The following is a 17979-nucleotide window of genomic DNA, read 5'->3' as shown; positions in this document are numbered from 1 at the left end:
ATACAGCAGACATCACAGCTTCATATTATTTTAAGGGCATTATTTTTTTTTAATTGTCAGACTTAACTTGATAAACACGGACAATACTGGTCTGTGCAATTCTTACGAACATGGGATCTGATGTGAAATGAGCATGCCATGTTCCAATAGATTTCTTTTTTTTTAATTGTCTTGTTTTTTCCCTCTTTTATATAATAACAGCAGGGAAATGCATATTGATTATGTAAAACGTAGAGAGAATGCATAAATAAAGACAACTGACAAAACTGCATCAATACGGGCTATTGTTATATAGTCAGATACGCGTTATTGAGTGTGTTTGAGGCCAGGTGTGATGATGTGTAGCGTATGCATCTAAAAACTATGCTGTAGCTACAAAATAAGATGGTATGAATTCAACAAATGACGAATAAACAACAAACCACGATGTTTCATTAAGTAACAATACATACCCTACTGAAACCTAAAGTGTCCAACAGCAAATTATACGAACGTGTTTAATTAATTAGGCTCTTTTTTAATTGTAGTCAAATATTGTATTGTTTGCCTTTATTTTGGAAAATGAGAGGTGGAACCGGAAGTAGTGCTGCTTCTTTTAGCGGCAGTCTCTGAAAATTGCCGCGTCTGCTTGAGCTCCTCGCTTAATAAAGGTAAGGTGTTGCGACAATAGACTGAAATGATTTTAATGCCAACATTTTCTGCCCTCGCAGACGTTTACATAATGCTTCCGTTGCTCGATGAAAATCTAGAGCATTTGTTATCTATATGACTCCTACATGACGCTATCGCTATTGAAACAACCCTGGTAAAGACAATGGGTGCCTTACTGCTAAACTTGGTTAGCTTTTTCAACTTGACAACGAATTTGTAGAGTTCTAGCGCTCATATATCCTCAAGTACACAACAAACCGAGGTTGAAGGACAATAACTGGCCGAACATGTTGCATGTTCTAGTCCTATTGAATATCAAGGTCTAACTCTAAATTTCACTTTGCAGTACAAAGTAATATCGTCTGTTCTAATATAGATATAAGTAATGACAAGAACGATTATATCAAATAAATATTGTTGCCAAGCAATTTACCCTTACAAACGCCACAATGAGACAAATATATAAAAAAGGAAACTACCTTACAGGAATGTCTGATTCCATTGGAAGTGGCCGTTTTAACCTCCCTGACTATGACCAGTTCGAGGATGAGAGCTTTCCTCCTCTCCCACCACCCCTCTCCCCAGGCCTTGGAGGGGACGACCCGTTTGGTAATGGTGAGGGTAACCTCTCCATAACACTAACGTTATTGTCTGTACACTGAAACTACCTGCTAAAACTGTTTTCAACCAAAGGCTAAATGAATGATATAGTAAACCTTATGTGATTTTATAATGGTAACTGGTATCTCACACGTCTTTTATTTTAAGATGTCCAACATCTACAAAGCAATTGTGATCACCCGAGTACTGAACGTTGTTGGGTTGGTGTGATTCAGGGGAGGAAGACGGAGACCTCTCCAAACTAGCAGATGTTCCCGCAGCTAAACGAAGGACGGTCAAAAGGCCACAGCCCAAACTGGATTCCCAGAGGTACTCCTATAAAGCAGTTGAGCTGAGCGGCCGTCAGTAGGCATTGTCGTAGAATTGGGATGCGGCTCGTGACGATTAGAATGCGGTTAGGTGTACTAGGTTCCAAAACGGATGAATCCAGAAACACTAAGCCGCAGCGGATGTTTGCAAAACTAATGTAAATAATAATTGTTATGAATTGAAAATTAGTCCTTGAAGATGATTTGTGATTTGTAATTTTTTAATTCTTTCAATTCCAGGCTCACTTCAGAGAGGGGACTACCAGCTCTACGGACCCTGTTTGGCAATGTCAGATTTAAAGGCAAAGGGCATGAGGTAGGCGTTGCCAATAGGCCACGGTCAAACACCAGGAGTAGACTTAGCTAGACATTGTCATAATTATCTTGTGTGTCATTTCTTCATGTCTCTCAAATTAGGCAGAGGATCTGCGTGTAGTCATGCAGAAGATGGAGAACTGGGCCCACAGATTGTATCCCAAACTGCAATTTGATGATTTCATGGACAAAGTGGAGAGGCTGGGCAGCAAGAAGGATGTTCAGGTGGGATTGTTGAGTCCTGCTTACTGTTCAAAAATATATTGGTTGATACTTCAATGCAACAAGAAAAAACATTTAGCGTGTTTATGAATCTACGTCGTTATGTCTTGCTGCAACTCTATTAAAGAACAAAAAAGGCTCTAATGTTAGAGCCTTCTTTCGTAAGGCCAACTCAACTGTACAGTCAATTGTTAAAAGATAAACACTACTTTCAGTCATTCATACTGTATAGATGCTGGTTGGAATCAGATATGCATTCAGCGTCATAATGCTTGATGGGGTATCCCTGCTTTGTAGAACAAACCAAATCTGTGCGCACAGATTTGTAATCCGAGGGAACCGTTTACAAATCCATGCGCACAGGGTGTACACATCATGGTATTTCTTTCTACTTTGTGACCCACTCTCTTTATGAATCATTGAATGAATCAATTTCCCCCCGCCCCCCCACACCATAGACCTGCCTGAAGAGAATACGACTGGACATGCCTTTGGTTCATGAGGACTTCATTGGTAGGGATGGTGTTTTACCTTTTTACCTTTTTTAGTTTTGTTTGAAGAGTTACAGTCAATAAGACCCATTTGAACTTGTTTCAGGGGAGACAGAGGTGACTCCGGTGCAGCATGTCTTTGAGGATCCAGAACCTTTTGGCAGCACTGGGAGATTCCCTCTGGGCTCCCAAGGCCCAGCCCACTCCACCCCAGCCCACACCACCCCAGCCCCCACCACCCCAGCCCCCACCCTGACAGAGGAGCAGCAGAGGCGCATCGAGCTTAACAGACAGCTGGCCCTGGAGAGGAGGCTGGCCAGAAGACAGCCCCCCACAGGTGAGAATGAGAATTTGAATTGTGTCTAGGATTGATGGGTCATTTTTGGGACACGAAAAGGCTCAAGGAGACTTTAAGTCAGGCCGTCTTCAGCAGTACAAACTACATACATCTTCTTGCTATCAGTCATCTTCAGGCCCAATGATCTTTGCCCTCCCAACTCAACTGGGGGTAGCAAAAGCCCGCCTTCAGCCCCCCCCCCCCCCCCCCCCACACCACACGACAATAAGATCTGACTTCATTTTCCGATCGCCCCCCTCCCCCTGAGTAGGTCAGCTGACTCATCCTGGGGTGGGCGCCTAGTGGGTAGGCCTTAATGCTGATATTTCTCCATTCTAGACCAACCAGACTCCCAGGCCGACTCCCAGGCGGCCGTCTCCGCCCAGACAGACTCCTCCCAGGCCACCTCTGCCCAGGCAGCCTCCTCTCAGGCCACCTCTGCCCAGGCAGCCTCCTCCCAGGCAGCCTCCTCCCAGGCCACCTCTGCCCAGGCAGCCTCCTCCCAGGCCACCTCTGCCCAGGCAGCCTCCTCCCAGGCCACCTCTGCCCAGGCAGCCTCCTCCCAGGCCACCTCTGCCCAGGCAGCCTCCTCCCAGGCCGGTGTACAGGCCTCTTCTGTACACCTACCCCCAGCTATTTCGCCACCGACTGAGCCCTGTCCACTGGTGCCTGGGTTTGAGGAAAGGAAGGACATGGAGGTGGGCCCCAGCACAGAACCCCCAATAGATGCCGAACTCGACCCAGCGTGAGGGAGTAGAGCCCAGCCAGCCCGGGAGTAAGCTGGACAGCCATTCACTTGTCCCGTGCACGCTTACACAGTGCAGGTCTCCATTGTGTTCTTGGTTTATTTGAAAGCTTGTCTTCTGTTTTGGACATGCAAACCACACTGTACATTGTGTCCTAAAGTGGTCCTTAGTTAATACGTGCAGGAGTCACTAACTTATTCTCAAAGTTGGTTTTAATTGGATATTTTTTCCCAAATATTATATTTTAATTAAAACTAAAGTCGACGCCTGTTGTAGGCTTTGTGTGACTTATTTAAGATTCTCTACACACGCATCACCTTTGTTACAGCTGCCGTACCTTGTTCACCATTTGTATTTTGTCATTGTTTCAGCACTGCATTAGCCTATTAGGGCTAATCCGTATTTGGTCATCACACCAAAAAAGGAGTGTTTGTTTTGCCTTGTATAGTGTGACAGAACATGCAACATTATGCTATTCCATTCCCAAGATGAAACCTTTTTATTCATTTCTATAAACGGGTGTAGTTATTAAACTCTGCATGATTAGGTAAACTAATCTTTAATGTTATTTAAAAATTGGATTTCTGACACAAATGTAAATGAAAAAACATCTGTACAAAAGGTAATCGAAAAATAGATTTACAATGTATACAGAATACCAATGTACTAGGCCCAATATCAATTTTCCCCCGATACTAATCTCAAACACAATTGAAATAGCCAGAAACTTGGTAACTGACTCCTTTTTTTAATTTAGGATAATAGGTAAAGATAGTAGTAAAATATAGTAAAAGCTGTAGTTCAATAGCAAAGAAATGTATAGTGCTGATAAGCGATCACTTTCATACCAATTAATATACTCTGATATAAAAAGCAGAGTTTTTCAACTGTACAACCAAGTAAATATGACCTGGGTGAGTTTCTTCTATGCTGTTGAAGTGCATCCGGCCCCCCCACTGAGCCTCAGCCCACCTCCACAGGCCTGCGGGTCCATCAGAGCCAGCTCCCTCACCTCCTCCAGGAGGGAGTAGAGGTTGGGCCATTTGGTCTGGTAGAAGTCTCTCTCCTCGTCGGAGGGTCTGCTGCCCTGTGCTGCCTTCTCCTGGGCCTGCTTGGAGGCCTCCTCAGCCAGCCGCACCACCTCCTGCACCAGATGGGTCCGCCCCTGGGGCTGTGGCCCCGGGAGGTCCACGGGATCCGGCCTCTGGTGCGGCTGGCAGCTCAGCACCTCCAGGAGGAGGCTGTCTGAATGGCAGCGCGATGGCTGGACGGAGATGCGTACCTACACAAGAGGCAAGGGAATGAAACGCATCCTTGTTGCATCCAGGTAAAGCAGAAGAATGGTTTTGGATGGTCGGTGTCGAGTAGCATTTAGAATCGTTTACTGCTTTAACGGCACCAACGATCCAAAACCCAAGTGGAATCTAGATGGAATATATACAGCATACAGCTATATACAGCATGTATTTGCATGTTTATGTGAACCGACTTACAGTGATATGTTGGAACAAGTTGAAGGTTATGGTGCCGGTGCTGCAGACTGTGCTGATGCGGTCGGGGTATCTGTGGACTGAACCACTCTGCCACTCACAGGTGCCGTCCGGCCCCGCACTCACAACCTGGCCCTCCCGGTTCTTCACGTACACCGCTCCCTTCAGGCCATACCTGCCAAACACGACACAGAGAAAAAGCCCTAGGGTCAGTTCCTCCAGTACATTTATTACTGTAGTGCACCGTGATGGCTCCATTATGTCATTGTGTGGTCTTAGGTCACACTTAACTGACATGTTAAAAGTATTATGGTGCTGTAGGTACAATTTCAGAGCTATTATTTGCGTTTCATTTGTTAGAAATAGCAGCTATCCGTAAGCGAGTAGTACCGTAAGTGAAATGTGCTGTGAGAAAATTTAATTTGAGTGGACTGAGGTTTGAGCCGAATTTGTTTAGCGCTCCCGGCTAATTTCTGACCAATCGAGGCTATTGTTTGTGGGAATCCGTGTGGCCTGTCAATCGAAGCTGCGTGAAATGCAACACTTTTCATTGGTGGAGAGAATCTTTGGGAAGAAACAGATGTTTGGTTTTTGGTGGTTTAGCAAGTCAATCTTGCTCACTTCTGCTCTCCCCTTCAAAGCTTTTAAGTGCAAGGATTTCCTCACTGTGGGATGAAGACCAAGAAGCCGTTGGTGCGGATGGAGTAAACAACGGCATCGGCCACACAGCAAGGGTCTGTCAGGGGGTCTTTGTCCTTGAAGTAGAGACACTGGAACAGCTCTGTGGACAGCTTCTGGGTCCGCTGCGCTGCCTGAGAGCACACGGTCAAGAGGTGAGGCGTCAATGTTTGTTGCTTAAGTCAATGACTGTAAAACCGTGTTGACAATCAAGTAAAGTCTGCCATATATATCTGGGATATAATTTTTTTACTTCTTCTGCTCTTGCTGAGCAAAAAAAAAAGTATTGATTCATCAACTCTCCACCTTGATTATAATTAATGTTTGGGATTTTTCATCACATCCAAAGTATTGAGTCGAGGAATTATGGTAAAGGGAGCGCAACCTCTGAGCCAGACCTGGTTCTTTCTGTTGATGTGCTCGGCGGTGACCCCCAGGTCTTTGTTACTGGCCAGGGTTTGACCCGGGTCCGAGCCTCGGTCCAGGCTGATGGCTGCTGTGAGGAGGCGGTGAACCACTATGTCGGCATAGCGACGGATCGGTGAGGTGAAGTGTGTGTATCTGTCCAGGGCCAGACCTAGGAGAGGGGAACCAAACAATGACCTCCTGCTTCATCCAGATATTTATGAATCCAGTTCTGAACTGGACCACTGAAACAGAATAACGGCGGCGGTGTACCGTAGTGGTAACACTGGTCTTTGGGGATAGACCCGGTGGAGACATAGAGGGCGTTGGACATGGCCTGGGTGGCCATCACTCTGAGCATTCTGTTCACCAACGGGTCCTTGGGGTCCACCGCCTGGTCCAGAGAGTCTGCTAAATCCTTGTTAGACCTAGTGGCACAAGAAAAAAATCAAATTACATGTCAACCAAGAACACTCAACAGTAGGGAGTTTTTTTGGAAACAAACAAATCAATGTAAAGTAATTAATGAAGCAGGGATTACCAGTTCACAAAAAAGTATATTAGAATAGCTTTTCTGGCCTGTGGCCACTCAAAGCACTTTACAATTATTGCCTCACATTCACCCATTCGTACACCTACAGTGCTGTTAACAAAGCAAGGCAATAGCAAGCTCTTCAGGAGCCGTGAGGGTTAGGTGCATGCTTAGGGACGCTGAGGAACCGGGGATCCAACTATCAACAACCTGCTCTACGCCTGAGCCACTGATGCCCCTAAATAATCATTAAACAGTGTTTGAGTGGATAGATGAAGTAGGCGTCGGCCTACGGGATTTAAAACCCACCTGGTGTTGATAGTGAAGCCCATGGCCTTGGCGCAGTCCACCAGCTGGCAGAAATACTCCTGTCGTGGGGGCGGATGGTGGCGCAGCAGGGACTGCTGGGGGAAGCTCTCCTGGATCTTGCGCGCCACCCAGTGGTTGGCATGGATCATGCACTCTGCCACCGTCTCGTGGACCTCCAGAGGCTGCCGGGGCACCAGGGCTGTGATGTTCTTGTCCTCGTCCAGTTGGGCGCGCACCTGCCAAACGTAACGCCAACAGAACATCATGATTAGATCTATGGACGCCATGTGCTTCCACCCATCTGAGTACTGAATTTTCCTGAAAACATTTAATATATATATATATATATATATATATATATATATATATATACACACACACACACACACACACACACACACACACACTTTATTCAGAGGAAACCCCTTGAGATGAACCATCTTGTTTTCGAGATGGTTCGTTGTCACCTGATTAAACATAATGTTATGTTATATATCTGTGTATGTAACTTGATATGTGCCAGTATGCCTCACCTCTAGAAGACGTACAGAAAAAAAGAAGTAATGATAAACCCTGACCTCCACTCCCTCCAGCTCCAGGGCCCCGCCCAGGTCCCGCTGGGCCCGCAGGTGCCTGGCCACGTGGGTCAGCAGCTCCAGGGCCCCGGTCAGCTGGGCCAGCTTGGCGTCCCGCTGCTCCGGCTCCAGCTGCAGCAGCTCTGGGACCTGGGCCGGCTCCCCGTTGAGCAGGGCCTGCGCCTGCTCGTAGTACAGCTGGTAGGAGGAGCGGATCAGGGTGCGGCCGTACCACACCTTGTGGACGACCAGGGTGCGCGCGTCCAGCTCCCACAGCACGCTCATGGCGTACCTAGGGGGCATGATCAATTACACCGGAGGACAAAACCTAACTGCCTGAGCAAGGCTGGCTCTTCTCAACTTTTTTACTTTCAGAAATGCATATCTCACTTTTTTCAAAGTTTGTATGCCTGTGGGAGCACCAGAGACCCAAAACAACAACCCAAATCCCAGGAAAAGTGTTGTTTTCACAATATGTCCCCTTAAAAAGTGGACATCTCCGCTGTGATTAAATCCGTCTGCTAACTACAATGCGCGTCTGCTAACTACATTGTCAAACCTAATAAGTACTAGTTAGGTGCCTACATTTCTAGAGTATAAGAAAGAAAAATAATAAAGCCTAAGAATGACAATAGTTGAGCGCTGCTGCAGCACTCACCTAACAATAACGCACTCACAGTAACACAAGTAAGACCATGCTGACCTGTCCACGCCTCCCAGCAGAGAGCAGAGGTCTGCACTGAGCACCGCTGGCAACATGTCGTACCTACGGTCTGCCAGGTAGTAGGTTGTAGCCCTGGTGCACAAACACAGTGGAGAAAGGGAGAGCATTCAAAACACCACGGAGGACATGCGAGTCATACAGTAAGCAGGTTAACAAGTCAGTACAGTTCACTTTGAAAACAACCTGGGTATATTGACAGGAGAAGTCGCTCTTGATAATACATAGTAATTTACTGCTCAAAGCACAAATTTTGCGTCCAATTTATAGTTAAACCCAAAAAAGAAATTGAATCATCTTGTTTTAAACGGAGCATTAATGTTTCTGCTTGCTTCTTGTCGGACTCGAGTAAATTTTGGATAAAACGTTACTTTGCGTCTTTGGGCTCTAATGTTCAAAAGTTATTTCTGGAACACACCGAACGAACCAGGATCTCTGCCCCCCCCTACAGCTCGAGAGCCGTCTTGTACACCGAGGGTCAGCCTACCTGGAGCGGGCCTCCAGGTCCGTGAGCGAGCCCTCGCGGACAAAGTGGGTGACGTCTGCGATGTGGACGCCCAGCTCCAGGCGCGCCCCGCCGGGCAGGGTGCGCACCGACAGCGTGTCATCCACGTCCTCGCACCCGCGTGGGTCCACGCTGAACACCAGGTGGCTCTCCCGGAGGTCCCGCCTTGCAGCCTCGTCCGCCCGCCACGGCTTCTCCGGAGTGTTGACCGGCATCTCCCGCAACTGCACAGTGACAGGGTGAGTCTCGGGGGGGTTGACGGGGTGTCCCTGACTCCCCTGCCCCCTGATATATATATTTTTTTTATCCCCCATGTATGAGCCACTTTACATTTCACTTGAGGCATCTTTGCCCTGATAGGGTCAGGGAATCCATCTAGCCTGTCAATCAGAGGTGAGTGAAGGGCACTTCTCAATGGCGTAGGGAGGGAGCAGAGCAACTACAGCCGCTTACGCCCTGCAGTTGAATTGAATGTTTACCGTCCACAGACACTCACCTGGGCCTCCGAGAAGGGCAGCACGGTGACACAGTTTTCTATCAGGATTGTCTGGACCTCCGTCTCCAGCTCCCCGGCTCTGCCCAGCACGCGGACGCTGTGCCCATTGGGGTAGAGAGACGTGCTTTCCCATGAGTCGATGCGCACCACCACCCTATGGTCCTGTGAGACGCAGGCACACGGGTAAGGGACCAGGGTGGAGTCCCATGGACAATAACATAGGCTGCTGCTAAGCAGTTACAACAAAGCGACAAAAAGTTGAACCAAAGACAATAAAGTGACATGAAAAGGAAATGGTTGCAAAATAAAATAAGACTGTTTAGCTGTTTAGTTTTTAGATCCCATATCATGCTTTTCTAGGGTTAATAATTGCATTTAGTGGTACTACTAGAATAGGGTGACATGCCTGTATGTTAAAAAAGAGCCCTTATTATTCTCACTGTTTTGTATCATGTCGCTTTAAGGCCCCCCTCCCGAGTAGCCCAGTCTGCTGTGATTGGTCAACATGCCCACTCTGTTGCGATTGGTCGCTTTGCGCTTGTGTCGGCAAATCCACGCCACCGTGAAGTTGTAAACATCGTGGGTAACCAGGAGGCCCGACTTCTGCACATCAGCACCGCCCACTGCATGCAAACACTCCCCCTGGCTAGGACTTCAATTATTCTAGTTTAGCAGATGTAAAACATGTAAACATACGTCATATAACATCCCTTTTTTCCCTTTGGCTGAAACCAAATGGAAAGGTTGAAAAAGCACGACATCACCCCGTTAACACTACTTTATATTGCAGACATAGTTACATGTACTTTAGGCATTTACATTTTTAAACAAGATGAACTGCAAATGCATTATCCCCTAGAATTATTTAAATAAGTCCAATGAAACCTGTTCAATTGTAATTTATATTAAATCCCATTAATATTAATATATCCAGTGTTGGTCCCAAATCACTTAATCTTATGAAATATTGTGCAGCAAGCTACTCTGAAGACCAACTATGCTCTAGCAGAACTGAAATGCGAAGTTCAAGTTTTATTCTGAGATATTCTGGCTGGCTGAGTTTAAGTTTGCTGTTAGTCAATTGCACGCCCCTAGCAAGATGACTGGTCGAAACAAATATGACACAAAAGAAAGGGAAAAACCCTGTTCACAAAGATTTGACCTAGTCTGATATCTGATTTCAGATTATTAATCTCAAATCGGACAATCGGTGAGCCTACTCCAGCCCTTCAGCAGACAGAGGGACGGGGAGTCTTCTGACCTGGAGGGCCTCAGCCTGCTGAGTGCTGATCCGGATCTTGGGGATTCGCTGGTCCCAGGGCGTGGCCAGGATGCGCCTGGAGCTCCTGCTCTGGGTCTCCTCCTTGGGGGGGAAGGTTACCACGTAGTCTCTCCAGTTCCTTTGCAGTATCCCCACCACACGACCTTACGGGAAGAGGGGTAGTTTGTGTTCAACTATGTGGAAAAACACTGCTGCCATCAGACCAACGGCACAGAGGTAAGTAAATGAACACAATTCAATTAGACATTTAATGAAATGACAATTTTGCAATTTGAATGGAAAAACTAAATGTTCCATATTTAAAGAAAGAGCTTTTGTAAGACTAGCTGTCCTGTCACAAAGCAGCTATTTTCCGGAAGAGCAGATAATTATAAAAAAAAAAAAAACTGCAGCCGTCTGCCTAAACATTGACGGAGAAAAACAACTTGGACAATAAAATGTAATGGACATCTCCATGACTGGATTACTTGGTCCTGAGACAACTTGAAGAACCCTAGCAGCATTTCTCTGCTACAAATTTTACGTTCATTGTTTGCAAAGAAATAAAAGTAAAACCCTTTGTGTAAGGATTTGGTTCTCCAGACATGTTTTAGCTTGTCCCTCCAGCGGCGATTGGAAAAGTTTAATAACCAGTGCTGGCCGAGTTTGCGTTCGCTGTTGACCAAGGAGGGATACCGACAATGGGAAGACGATGATATCGTTTTAGTAATCAGTCCTCTTCTAGAGAAATGGACCACTGTAGTAAAGACCCATACTTAAAGTAAAAAATTATGAAACACCTGTTCACCCATATTGAAGCTTGTCTGCCTTCTAATTTGTGAAACTAGGATCTCAGTGACAACAAGTTTATCTCAATGTTATGTTGCAAGGTCTTATTTAAAGGTTGTTTTTTTTATTAAAAAGGCATAAAGGACTGAATATTAATGAGATTTGGCCATTTACTATGGCCGAAAATTCCCGACACAAATAGCCTTCAATATACCTCCACGACATGTTTGCGTGGGCCCAAGGGGGCCGTATAGCATTTCCAACCTCAAATGTACATGAACCGATGAGTGGACGGGCGATTCAATCTGGAAACTGGAAGCAAGACTGAGTCTACTCCATTGAACAAATGTTGGAATGTGCAATATCCATGTAGAAAAATATTGAAGAGTCGAAACCAACTTCAAATTGTCTTTTGATTTTACCGGGTGCAATCATTTTATTCTCTTATCTGGCAGTCAAACACAAAATATAGTGCTACACCTGTGTTTGGCTTTGACCAATCAGTGATAACTTGACGCTTTCCTCTTTAGGGAAGTGCGACACGTTGCTAAGCTCTAAGAATACTATATGTCCTTGCTTATGTGTGGGTCATCAACAGGCAAAAAGGGTGTGTGCACGGTCTCCGACGTGGACCTTCCAAGAATTGGCTTCACCTGTGGGCATGGGTTGGCTCTGGGTGCTCTCTGGCAGCTTGTCCTCTCCCTGGCCTTCGCTCAGTGCCGTGGCACGCCCCCTCCACTCGCTCTTCTGCAAAAGCTCCACCACCACCATGTCGCCCTGCACCGCCCGGTTCCGGCTCTTCCCGCCGCTCACCAACACATCGCTGTTCAGATCTGCCAGCGGGTCCGGACATCCGAGGAGCAGAGACGAGGAAAGAGTGGATCGGAAGGAAAGCAGTGACAAAGTGTTTCAAGACTAGAGACATCATTAGAGAGCAATACAATTAGCATTCTTGTCCATGTCCAAGAACTGTCTTTAAGTCATTGCGAGGGAATGAGTCTTCAAATACTGTATTAAGGGCCACTATCACCTAGATAAAAGCATCCACAAAGTAGCATGCCATGGGACCTTCAAATACTTGGATATAACTTGGTTAGATGCTGATTGCTCAATAATGTTCCAAGGGTGTGCATCCTTTTTTGATAGTGGCGGTTTATCCGGTTTATACTACGTTCAGACTCAGAGCCATTGCTCACCTGTGTTTTTATTCGAAGACCCCTCCAGTCGAACAAAAGCCTCGTTCTGCGCCCGGTGCTTGTTGACATTCAGAGTACCCTGCAAAGTTATGCATCTATATTAAGACATTCAAGCTTATCACAAATCACTAAAGAAAAAGCATGCATCAAAAAACAAACAGCCGTGTTTGTACTCTACTATACCCTTTAAGCTCACTTCAAAAGTTTAGTGATGAGACTAAATGATTTTAGAACGTTGCAGCGGTTTAAAGTAGTTACTTGCAGGGCGTTTGAAGCCATTGCATGGGGTCTCAAGACATGTCCCTTATCACATCAAGTGTGGTTTCCGAACATCGTGACGCATCTACCTGACTCTAGAAAAAACAAGACACCACATCAACCATAACTTACCAAAATGAACAATTTTGTTGTTTTTTTAAAGGTGGATTATATAAAAGGAAACAAGTGGAACTATCAGTTTTGAGCAGGATTATCATTTATTTGTCCCTCTCATGCCGAAATATAGTCCCTGAAGTATGTGTTTTTTAATGAGCTGTTCAACTCCTAGAATAACAGAAGCTGTCTTAATGCTATCGCTTAAGACGGCTTGGGCTCATTGCTCTTTGCAGCGATGTGAGGGGTCCAGTTCTTGAGATTCTTTTGCAAGAAGTCACCCTGGCAAGCAGTCTAAACTGGGCTTTAGGAACATTTGTTGGTAGGTTTGCCTACCTGAATTAGGGATGCACCGATCCGATATTTGTATCGGTATCGGTACCGATATTGAAGACATTTCTAGATCGGGTATCGGTGACAAATGGGCCGATCCATATTTAAAAAATATATACAGGTCCTTCTCAAAAAATTAGCATATTGTGATAAAGTTCATTCTTTTCCATAATGTAATGATAAAAATTTAACTTTCATATATTTTAGATTCATTGCACACCAACTGAAATATTTCAGGTCTTTTATTGTTTTAATACTGATGATTTTGGCATACAGCTCATGAAAACCCAAAATTCCTATCTCAAAAAATTGGCATATTTCATCCGACCAATAAAAGAAAAGTGTTTTTAATACAAAAAAAGTCAACCTTCAAATAATTATGTTCAGTTATGCACTCAATACTTGGTCGGGAATCCTTTTGCAGAAATGACTGCTTCAATGCGGCGTGGCATGGAGGCAATCAGCCTGTGGCAGTGCTGAGGTCTTATGGAGGCCCAGGATGCTTCGATAGCGGCCTTAAGCTCATCCAGAGTGTTGGGTCTTGCGTCTCTCAACTTTCTCTTCACAATATCCCACAGATTCTCTATGGGGTTCAGGTCAGGAGAGTTGGCAGGCCAATTGAGCACAGTAATACCATGGTCAGTAAACCATTTACCAGTGGTTTTGGCACTGTGAGCAGGTGCCAGGTCGTGCTGAAAAATGAAATCTTCATCTCCATAAAGCTTTTCAGCAGATGGAAGCATGAAGTGCTCCAAAATCTCCTGGTAGCTAGCTGCATTGACCCTGCCCTTGATAAAACACAGTGGACCAACACCAGCAGCTGACATGGCACCCCAGACCATCACTGACTGTGGGTACTTGACACTGGACTTCAGGCATTTTGGCATTTCCTTCTCCCCAGTCTTCCTCCAGACTCTGGCACCTTGATTTCCGAATGACATGCAAAATTTGCTTTCATCCGAAAAAAGTACTTTGGACCACTGAGCAACAGTCCAGTGCTGCTTCTCTGTAGCCCAGGTCAGGCGCTTCTGCCGCTGTTTCTGGTTCAAAAGTGGCTTGACCTGGGGAATGCGGCACCTGTAGCCCATTTCCTGCACACGCCTGTGCACGGTGGCTCTGGATGTTTCTACTCCAGACTCAGTCCACTGCTTCCGCAGGTCCCCCAAGGTCTGGAATCGGCCCTTCTCCACAATCTTCCTCAGGGTCCGGTCACCTCTTCTCGTCGTGCAGCGTTTTCTGCCACACTTTTTCCTTCCCACAGACTTCCCACTGAGGTGCCTTGATACGGCACTCTGGGAACAGCCTATTCGTTCAGAAATTTCTTTCTGTGTCTTACCCTCTTGCTTGAGGGTGTCAATGATGGCCTTCTGGACAGCAGTCAGGTCGGCAGTCTTACCCATGATTGCGGTTTTGAGTAATGAACCAGGCTGGGAGTTTTTAAAAGCCTCAGGAATCTTTTGCAGGTGTTTAGAGTTAATTCGTTGATTCAGATGATTAGGTTAATAGCTCGTTTAGAGAACCTTTTCATGATATGCTAATTTTTTGAGATAGGAATTTTGGGTTTTCATGAGCTGTATGCCAAAATCATCAGTATTAAAACAATAAAAGACCTGAAATATTTCAGTTGGTGTGCAATGAATCTAAAATATATGAAAGTTAAATTTTTATCATTACATTATGGAAAAGAATGAACTTTATCACAATATGCTAATTTTTTGAGAAGGACCTGTATATATATATATATATATATATATTTTTTTTTTTACGTTTATGTACATACTTGAATCCTATTCCTACTACCTTGCTGCTTTGATAATTGAATTTCCCACGAAAATGTTCTCACGGGATTAATAAAAGTGTATCTATCTATCTATTGGCTGATCTATTCAGTTTCTATGCTGTGTGCTGTGAGTGACGTCATAAACAAGCAACACGCCGTGCGGAGCCTACAGTGATTGCAAAATGGAGCGAGCAAAAGGATCTGCTATCTGGAGCTATTTCACTTTACCTAAGCCAGCAAGCTCCACGGCTACATGCAACATATGCCAAGTAAATGTCCCGAGGGGTGGTACTAAACCTTCTAGCTTTAATACCACAAACCTTATAAATCACCTCCAAAATTTAAGTCTCATGATCCCAGTCTTTTCCCTTCAATGAAACTTACAGTTTGTAGCCATAATTTCGCGCTGTTTTTCTATATCGGTATCGGATCGGTATCGGCCGATACTAAACCTCAGATATCGGTATCGGTATCGGAGGTGAAAAAAGCGGATCGGTGCATCCCTAACCTGAATGTATCGGCCGGATTTGATCCCGGCCTCCAGCACTTCCGAGGGCAAGTGTTCCAGGTACTCCCTCTCTGTTCCCTCGCTCTCCTTCTCTTGCAGGGCCTGGGAAACTGAGCAGTACAGATCCTGGGCTGCCTGCAGCTCTGGCCAGAAGTTCAGTAAATATTCCTGGGAAAATGCAGGACGCAAGAGAACACTGTTTATACTAAAATGTATACTGTAAATGTTTTACTGATGCATTCATGATGAAAGCTTTCTTTTGGCTAAGAGCTAACCTTTTAGGAATTAAGTACGTCATTTCAACAATGAACTTGGCAGACAAATGGGTAATTTTTCTGTTAGTCTGTGTGGAACATTGTCCAAAAGAAATCCTTCTACCGGCCAATGGAAGACACATTTGACCATTTCGCAGATTCAAGAGAAAAAAAAAAAGATAATTTTGGACCCTGAGCCTGAAAGTAAGGCAATCAGGTCAATACTTTATTTGATTATCAAGCACCACTGGAGGCAGTCACTTGTATCATCAGATAGAGGTAGAGGACTAATATATTAACAAAGCCATGGTGAGGAAATACATAAATTGCACCTAAATGATCATAATTATTTCTGATCAGTGCATTATAGAGAACCCTAAAATACCTTATTTTAGATTGTAGTGAGTCGAGAAGCAAAAGCCTTAACAGTAAACCTCGAACAGGGAAGTTTAGTTTTCCTTGTAGCTTACCACTATGTCATGAATAATATGATTACCTGCATGGAGACAATGTAAATGCCAGAGTGCAGACTGCTGTACATGGCTACTGCAGCCTTGTCCTCAGTGATCATTACTACAGGCTTGACACCAACCAGGTGGTCATGGTACCACACTGCTGCACTGTAAACAGACCTGGTACACACACACACACACACACACACACACACACACACACACACACACACACACACACACACACACACACACACACACACACACACACACACACACACACACACACACACACACACACACACGTCATTGAATATAGTGTTGAATGCCATTTAAAATAAAGATTTTATAATGTCCTTGCTAATACTCATAATAACACAATAACAAGACAAACTCAGATAATGTGATTTGCCCTATGTAATGCTTCTCTGGGGACCAGACCATTACATGATTCCTCTGTCTAAACATGCAGATCAGGTAATGTGAAGGACACAGGAGCACCGATTAAGTTCAACTGATAGGGAGGTTGAACCTGGTGAGGACTAGGGTTAGTTACCAACCTGCTGTGCCATATGTCCTGGCTTTCTCCCTTCGCCCGGGAGCAGTAAGCATACTCCTGAAACTCATTGGCAAACAGAACACAGTCGTGACGCGGATCCTTCAGCAGGTTGCGCAGCCGGTTGTACTGCCTGCACAAAACAGACAAAGAATTAAAGAATTATTTTAAATGGCTGCAGTCACACACACACACACACACACACACACACACACACACTAGGATGATCGAAACAATTGCCTTCAGGCCCAGGGTACAGGGGCAGCTCGGCTCTGTATGGAGCAGATTTCTGGATGTTCAAAGTAAATAACACAATAAGCACATAATAAACCAAATTATGGGTCGTTTTGGTCACATTTGTCTATCTGCCACGTCTATCTACATTCCTTAAAGGTCTGCCGAACTTATACCTGCGTCCTTTGCTGTGCTGCACTGCGCTGCAGGCGGTCTGCGTGAAGACAACCCCCCGGAGCTCTCTAAACTCCAGAACCTCCTGGTAGTCCACCACGACACCCACGTCAGGGAACACATAGTGGGTCACGTCTTCCGAGAGCAACTTGCCGTCTGAAACGAAGGTTGGCAACCATCAATCCACATTTGCTTCGGTGGTTTAACGACTGTGAAGTTCTCCTGAATCTGAAGACTTCAATTAAGTAAACAGTTTTTTTGGTTTGGAAAGCGAAACTTGGAAAGCGTAACAACCTTTCCAAATAAATGTACGTTACCTGATTAGTACTGCCATTCAATAAACTCTGATTACATTCATCATTATTGATTAACGTTAACACTACAGTTATTGGAGTTTGAAAAAAATATGGGGGGAATTTACCATTGTCACATCCCGCCTGACAGAGAGAGCTGTGACAAGGTACATGTTCTCTCAGATAATGTTCCCGAACCACACGGACCTTCCGTCCCCTGGAGCTTTTTAAATGGAAGATCTTTTCCGTTTTAATCATCTTTTCATGTGGTCAGGTAAAGGCAGTTTTCTGTTTTAAATTGTTAGCGGTAATAGTAAACAAGATTCGCGGCGGAAATGCAGCTAGTCGGAACTGAGGAGATCCTCTGACGTCACT

General features: G+C 45.2%; 2 protein-coding genes across 3 annotated transcripts; one reads left to right on the top strand and one right to left on the bottom strand.

Moving 5' to 3' along the window:
* The first annotated feature begins 6 nt into the window (after window positions 1–6).
* On the top strand, window positions 7–3960 carry tipin (timeless interacting protein). Of its 2 annotated transcripts, none has more exons than XM_060070829.1 (8): window positions 7–650; window positions 1138–1260; window positions 1488–1581; window positions 1821–1896; window positions 1998–2120; window positions 2576–2630; window positions 2715–2945; window positions 3285–3960. In XM_060070829.1, exons 2-8 carry the CDS (start codon window positions 1140–1142, stop codon window positions 3692–3694), a joined length of 1110 nt encoding a protein of 369 aa, XP_059926812.1. In that variant the 5' UTR covers window positions 7–650; window positions 1138–1139; the 3' UTR covers window positions 3695–3960. The 2 variants fall into 2 exon arrangements, with proteins under 2 accessions (XP_059926812.1, XP_059926811.1); XM_060070828.1 differs by having other exon boundaries at window positions 1138–1266.
* A 274-nt stretch (window positions 3961–4234) lies between these two features.
* On the bottom strand, window positions 4235–17979 carry dis3l (DIS3 like exosome 3'-5' exoribonuclease). Its single transcript, XM_060070824.1, has 18 exons — window positions 17733–17979; window positions 17314–17467; window positions 16908–17036; window positions 16392–16527; window positions 15642–15809; window positions 12649–12727; window positions 12106–12285; window positions 10664–10827; window positions 9403–9564; window positions 8889–9130; window positions 8384–8476; window positions 7684–7972; window positions 7106–7341; window positions 6538–6692; window positions 6258–6436; window positions 5848–5993; window positions 5185–5356; window positions 4235–4973 (listed from the first exon to the last, which is right to left on the bottom strand). The coding sequence occupies exons 1-18, from the start codon at window positions 17860–17862 to the stop codon at window positions 4617–4619; spliced, it is 3171 nt and encodes a 1056-aa protein (XP_059926807.1). The 5' UTR covers window positions 17863–17979; the 3' UTR covers window positions 4235–4616.

Source organism: Gadus macrocephalus, chromosome 14 (assembly GCF_031168955.1).
Source record: "Gadus macrocephalus chromosome 14, ASM3116895v1".
In the NCBI taxonomy this organism is placed as follows: domain Eukaryota; kingdom Metazoa; phylum Chordata; class Actinopteri; order Gadiformes; family Gadidae; genus Gadus; species Gadus macrocephalus.
This window is presented reverse-complemented; position numbering and strand designations above follow the sequence as displayed.